Source organism: Oryza glaberrima, chromosome 3 (genome assembly GCF_000147395.1).
Source record: "Oryza glaberrima chromosome 3, OglaRS2, whole genome shotgun sequence".
NCBI lineage: Eukaryota > Viridiplantae > Streptophyta > Magnoliopsida > Poales > Poaceae > Oryza > Oryza glaberrima.
This window is the reverse complement of record NC_068328.1, coordinates 33706237-33712851: the sequence shown is the minus strand read 5'-3', so window position 1 is coordinate 33712851 and position 6615 is coordinate 33706237. Positions and strand designations below refer to the sequence as shown.

The following is a 6615-nucleotide window of genomic DNA, read 5'->3' as shown; positions in this document are numbered from 1 at the left end:
TTGTCGTTTTGTAACAAAACTATAAATTTAAGTTGCCACATGATCACTGTAGCCAATTGAGTTAATAATTCTCTGGGACATACTCCCTTCGTCTCTAAAAGAAATCTTCTAGCAATATGTAGATAGAGTATATACAGATTCATGTTAGAAATTCATTTTTATTCCTATGTCTAAATTCGTAGTCAGAAAATCATTTTTATATGACAGAGGGTGTACAATGCTATATAGATAGAAATACTCTAGAATATGTGTTTTTCATGATACTATTTTGGTGTTAATATGTGGTTTTACGATATTATAATAATTTTGACGCTAAATTCTTAGTTTTGTTACTATATGTAATTTTACAAAACAATTTTTATTTTTTTTCAAATTACTTCGATTGCTAGGTTTTGCTTCTATAAATTTATTACTTTCACAAACTATAGCTATATATAGATTGTTTCTACTCAAATGTACTCCTTTCTACGAAAGAAAAATAAAATCCTTTTTTAAGCTGTAAAGTTGATTTTTTTATCAATATAAATTTACGGTATGCTCTTCTTCACCTTTTCTTATAGGCACCTTTATATTTTCTATATTATAAGATTTGTCAAAGCACATGAATGCATCATGGTGAAGAAGAAAATAAAACAAAATTACATCCATATATAAACATAATATAGTGGCCAAATTGCTTTCCATTGGTGCGTACAAATTTAGTCAAACTATCTGCATTATTATTACAACATAAAAGACCATTTTAAAAAGTATAGAAAACAAAAGGTGAAAAAGAAGAACATGCTATTTTCTTTCTCGATGGTTGACAAAGGAAACCAACCGATCCAAGCAATGGCAACTGGCAAGACAAGGTGCGCCTCCTTCACAGTGTGGGCCACACGGACGCGGGGCGCAGAAGGTCGCATCAGGTTTCCCGCACCGAGGCGCCCGCCCGGACCCACCTCCCAGGCCCCGCGGCTGCTGCCTCGCCTCGCCTTTGGCGGGCTCGGACGCCCACACGGTCAACGCCTAGAGGTGGAAACCACCTTAAAACGATTTTGCTACTTCCATTTCACAATGTAAATCATTCTAGTATTTTTCACATTAATATTGATGCTAATAAATCTAGATGTAAGTCATTTTAATATTTCTCACATTAATATTGATGCTAATAAATCTAAACATATATTTATCTAAATTCATTAACATCAATATGAATATGGGAAATGCTAGAATGACTTACATTGTGAAACGGATAGAGTATATATTTATAGTCAATTTTTTTAAAAAAATAATAGATGTAAATATTGTACAATACTACAATCATAGTACAATTATATTGTAACATCTATATGACTATAATATAACTTGTACATAATTGCAATGTAATTCGTGCAAGAGAGAAAATAATCACAACCCACACATGCGAGGGGATTTTAGGTGGTGTTCTTTTCTTCTAAAGATAAAGATGAAGATTAAATTTTTTTTACGTAAAACGAGGTGGTATTAACGTATGATTGGTTGAGTTTTAATTATTACACACTTGAAAAATATATTAATATGATATTTTAGAGTAACTTTCATTTAGAAAGTTTTCGCACGAAACACATCGTTTAGCAGTTTGAAAAGCTTTGCCTCAAAAAATCTTTATCTTCATCTAACTCTTGTTGGAGAAATGAATGCGACCTTAGCACCATTATACATTCATTTTCACAAAGAAAACATATCACCTAGGAATTTTTAAAAGTTACATATAAGTTACGCTATAATTACATCTCAATTTTATTATATTTACATACTTTCTCCGTCCCAAAATATAAAAACATGGAATCAGATAATCGGATAGAACATTTCGTATTGCGAATTTGGACAGACAGCCCATCTAGATTCTACCTCCATATCAAATATGTACAACCATGAGTTTTTAAATCCAACTTTAATCTCCCGTCTTATTTGAATTTTTTTATGATTAATATTTTTATTTTTATTACATGATAAAACATGAATAATACTTTATGCATGACTTCTGTTTTTAAAATTTTTTCAAATATTTTTAAATAAAACAGATGATTAAAACTGGACACGAAAAATTATAGCTTTGCTTAAAATGTGTATTATATTTTGGGAGGGAGAGAGAGAGAGAGCAGGAGTATGTCCAATATATAGGTAGTCGCCTAGTCCCTCTTAAAATATTCCGGCATTTCAACCCCACCCACTCCGCACCCCCGCAAGTCAACTCTCTTCCTTCCTCCTCCGTGCTTAATGCTCTCCGCATTATAACCACCCACCTCTCCTCCTCCCCCCACCTCCTCTCTCTCTATCTCCATCTCCACCGCTACGCTTCCCAGCCATGGGCAACTCCCTCGCCTGCTTCTGCTGCGGCGGCGGCGCCGGCGGCCGAGGCGGCCGCCACGTCGCCCCCGCCGCGCTCCCCTCCGACCCGGCCTACGACGAGGGCCTGGGCCACTCGTTCTGCTACGTCCGCCCCGACAAGTTCGTGGTTCCCTTCTCCGCGGATGATTTGGTGGCTGACGCGAAGGCGGCCGCGGCGGCGGAGGGGGAGGCGACCACGTTCCGGGCGATATCCGGGGCGGCGCTCAGTGCCAACGTGTCCACGCCGCTGTCCACGTCCGTGCTGCTGCTGATGCCGGAGGAGTCGTCGGCGTCCGCCACCGCGTCGTCGGGGTTTGAGAGCTCGGAGTCTTTCGCTGCTGTGCCGCTGCAGCCGGTGCCGAGGTTCTCGTCCGGGCCGATCTCCGCGCCCTTCTCCGGCGGGTTCATGTCGGGGCCCTTGGAGAGGGGGTTCCAATCTGGGCCACTCGACGCCGCGCTCCTCTCGGGCCCTCTCCCTGGCGCCGCCACCTCCGGTCGTATGGGTGGCGCCGTCCCTGCGCTCCGCCGGAGCCTCTCCCACGGTGGCCGCCGCCTCCGCAATTTCACCCGCGCGCTCCTCGCGCGCACCGAGAAGTTTCAGGATTCTGCGGATCTAGGCTCGCCGGACGCCGCCGCCGCCGCCGTCGCCGCCTGTGGGGGCGATCCCTGTGGTCTGCAGTGGGCGCAGGGGAAAGCCGGCGAGGACCGCGTCCACGTCGTCGTGTCGGAGGAGCGAGGCTGGGTGTTCGTCGGCATCTACGATGGGTTCAACGGCCCCGACGCCACCGACTTCCTGGTATCCAACCTCTACGCCGCCGTCCACCGCGAGCTCCGCGGCCTCCTCTGGGATCAGCGGGAGCAGAACGTGCAGCACGACCAGCGCCCCGACCAACCCGGCTCAGCCCCAAGCACCACGGCCTCAGATAACCAAGACCAGTGGGGTCGCCGCCGCCGCACCCGCCGCTCAAGACCGCCGCGTGGCGCCGACGACGACCAGCGGCGGTGGAAGTGCGAGTGGGAGCAGGAGCGGGATTGCTCCAACCTGAAGCCACCAACGCAGCAGCGTCTTCGTTGCAACAGCGAGAACGACCACGTCGCCGTGCTCAAGGCGCTGACCCGTGCGCTGCACAGGACCGAGGAGGCTTACCTGGACATCGCCGACAAGATGGTCGGCGAGTTCCCTGAGCTTGCGCTCATGGGCTCTTGTGTTCTTGCCATGCTCATGAAAGGAGAGGACATGTACATCATGAATGTTGGCGATAGCCGGGCTGTGTTGGCAACAATGGACAGCGTCGATCTCGAGCAGATCAGCCAGGGTTCATTCGATGGATCAGTCGGGGATTGCCTGCCATGCTTGTCGGCCGTGCAGCTCACGTCGGATCACAGCACTTCAGTGGAAGAGGTGATTGAATCGACTCATATCATGGTTCAATCCTATTGGAATTGCTGTTCTTAATGTTGCTTAAGTCTCATATTTGTTTCTGCCTGAATACAGGAAGTAATCAGAATACGAAACGAGCATCCTGATGATCCATCTGCCATCTCCAAGGATCGCGTGAAGGGCTCGCTGAAGGTGACCAGAGCATTTGGTGCTGGTTTTTTGAAACAGGTTAGTTCATTTGAATATGCCCTTTTTTTTTGCAGAAAGACATTTTTTTGTGCTCCGTTATGATTAAGCGTTTTGCCATTGGCCAAGTTTCAAAGTTGCGTATGTGGATTTATTTTTTGGCAAGTAATATGCAATTTCAGAATGACACAATTAGTCAATGTATGAATTAAGTATGTGACCTGACTTCCTTCCTTGAATTTGGGATCTGTATTGATGATAAAGCATACGGTCCAAACTTGATTATACCAGGAGCGGAATAATTAAGGTCAGTTTTGCTGCTATCCTGAGTCAAACACATAATTAAGGTCATAATTGAGCTAGGTCAGAAAAAGGAAAACTGGATCTGGTCTAATTGGTCCAAAGTTTGAAAAGTAAAGTGAGCCACTCTAAATTCTCACTTCTTTGGGGTGAGAAATATGACCATCCTACACTGAAACTGACCATGTCTGACGGGGACATCATAAACCATATGCTAATTTCAATGGGCAAAAACTTCAACGCATGAAAACTAATTAGTTAAATTCTTGAGTCACCGCGTGTATAGCCAGTTCAAAAATTTGAATGAGAAGCTGCTCCAAGAGAAAATGAAGTTTCTTTTGCTTCTGTCCAAGTACAAAGAATCTGCTTGTGCAGTACTAAAATGTGGCCAGAAAAGAGTGAGTTGAGTGGCTTTGAAGGAAGGTACGTTTCTCCTCCCATGTGAAGAACTATTCTCTATTGTCAACTGCACAAATCTATCTTGCTGCTATGCAAGAGGGAAGTCTCTTTCTTGGACATAAAGTGAGCTATCTGATGAGACAGACATGGCGATCTGCGATATTTTGTCAATGAAGAAATCCCCCAAAGTTAAGCAGCACAGAGAATTGAACAAGTGCATGAGGCAGCCCTTTCTACTGATTTAGTTGTCGGTACATTTTTCAGATAGCCTGGTTGGAAGTTGCAAATAGTTAATTTTACAAGCAAATCCATAGCGAACAATACATGCATCATTTGTTTTTGCTCTCTGTCTGCACCTTATATCATAATTCCTTAGCATTTTGATCTCACAATTCTCTCTTTTTTTAACAGCCCAAGTGGAATGATGCACTCCTGGAGATGTTCAGAATTGATTACGTTGGGTCCTCCCCATACATATCATGCAATCCATCCCTTTTTCATCATAAGCTCAGCACAAGGGATAGATTCTTGATATTATCTTCAGATGGACTTTACCAATATTTCACCAACGAGGAGGCAGTTGCTCAGGTCGAAATGTTCATCGCAACAACCCCTGAAGGCGACCCTGCTCAACATCTTGTGGAGGAAGTTCTTTTCCGTGCTGCCAACAAAGCAGGTGTGTTTGCAAAGAAGTCACCATACATGTCAAATGTGTCGACCTCATTTTGCAGTAACTTTTGAACTTCTAGAACATGATGCTGAATTTTGTCAGTCAATGACCTGACCTCATTTTTACATCTATTGCTGTTGCAGGAATGGACTTTCATGAACTGATCGAGATACCACATGGTGATCGTCGGCGATACCATGACGATGTATCTGTCATCGTCATCTCTTTGGAGGGCAGGATTTGGAGATCCTGCGTGTAAATAGAAACAATAGTAGGCTAGTGAAACAAAACGTATAGAGGGGGTTCTTCCCATGCCTTCCTTGAGCTGAGAGGTGTTCTTGCGGCTACTCTACTCCCCTTCCCCCAGTTGCTACTGTACAATATCAACCAAGCACTGTGGGGGGTTGGATTCGGCTTGGGCTCTCGGCACATCCAGCTGAATCGCCATGAATCGCCCGCAGGGCTGGCCGCGTGGTATAATATGTTGATGTAAATGAGGATTTGTTCAATTATTAATAATTTATAAAACCGACCAATTGGTCAACTTTCTTTGACATTTTGCATGTGTTTTTGTTCATGCATTTGGGGGGTGAGAATTTGCATGTGCATGGGAGACTGATTCTAAGTTGGACTTTGATGATTCTAGAGAAAGGGTTCCTTTTGGTCAGGAACCGTTTGCTGTGTTGACCTCTTAACTGATGATAGCACCAGAGCTACCCCAATTTGACCTTTTTTTAAGGCACACCATCTTGAACAATTCAGCAGGCACTGCCAGGTTGCCTGCCTTATCAGTTAACACGATGATCCCTGGGTTATCCTTGCCATGAATGAACCTAAGTTGACCTCTGATCTATTTACTACATACAATCAATGTGCCCTTGTGAAATTAATTTTGTGTCTTGGATTCAGCACCTCCTCTTCTGATTGGCTCAAAGATCAGGTGGCTGATTGCTCCTCACCAATAATTGACATTTCTGGCCATGTCTGCAAGTGGAATTGTAGATTATTTCCCACTTGCTTGCATGCACTCCTTGGTTTCAACAGAATTGATATCAAATGATGAACAAAGCTTATGTTAAAAGAAATATATTTCTATGCAATAAAGGATGACAAACCGGCGCGTATAGGCGTATATAGCTTTGAATTTTTTCCCCATAATCTTAAAAGTGAGACATAGTCATCTTCGAATGTTTTAAATAGATAACACTATTGTTAAGCAAGAGAAAGTAGGAACAGGTGCTTTTCTTTAAAAAATGTATGTTTTTTTTTTCCGATTGGTTGCTAGAGCGAAAAGAAAGGCGATCGTGCGAGGGCATTTTCCTGGTCA

At 43.8% G+C, this 6615-nt stretch overlaps 1 protein-coding gene across 1 annotated transcript; it reads left to right on the top strand.

The window, feature by feature from the left end:
- The first annotated feature begins 2207 nt into the window (after positions 1 to 2207).
- Positions 2208 to 5848, top strand: LOC127768045 (protein phosphatase 2C 35). Its single transcript, XM_052293553.1, has 4 exons — positions 2208 to 3754; positions 3848 to 3961; positions 5030 to 5294; positions 5432 to 5848. The coding sequence occupies exons 1-4, from the start codon at positions 2330 to 2332 to the stop codon at positions 5545 to 5547; spliced, it is 1920 nt and encodes a 639-aa protein (XP_052149513.1). The 5' UTR covers positions 2208 to 2329; the 3' UTR covers positions 5548 to 5848.
- Positions 5849 to 6615: the final 767 nt, after the last annotated feature.

Coding starts and splice junctions, on each gene's coding strand:
- LOC127768045 (XM_052293553.1), top strand. CDS start 2,330: ATGGGCAACTCCCTCGCCTGCTTCTGCTGCGGCGGCGGCGCCGGCGGC. Junction 3,962..5,029: donor GTGCTGGTTTTTTGAAACAG/GTTAGTTCATTT, acceptor TTTTTTTAACAG/CCCAAGTGGAATGATGCACT. Junction 5,295..5,431: donor CCGTGCTGCCAACAAAGCAG/GTGTGTTTGCAA, acceptor TTGCTGTTGCAG/GAATGGACTTTCATGAACTG.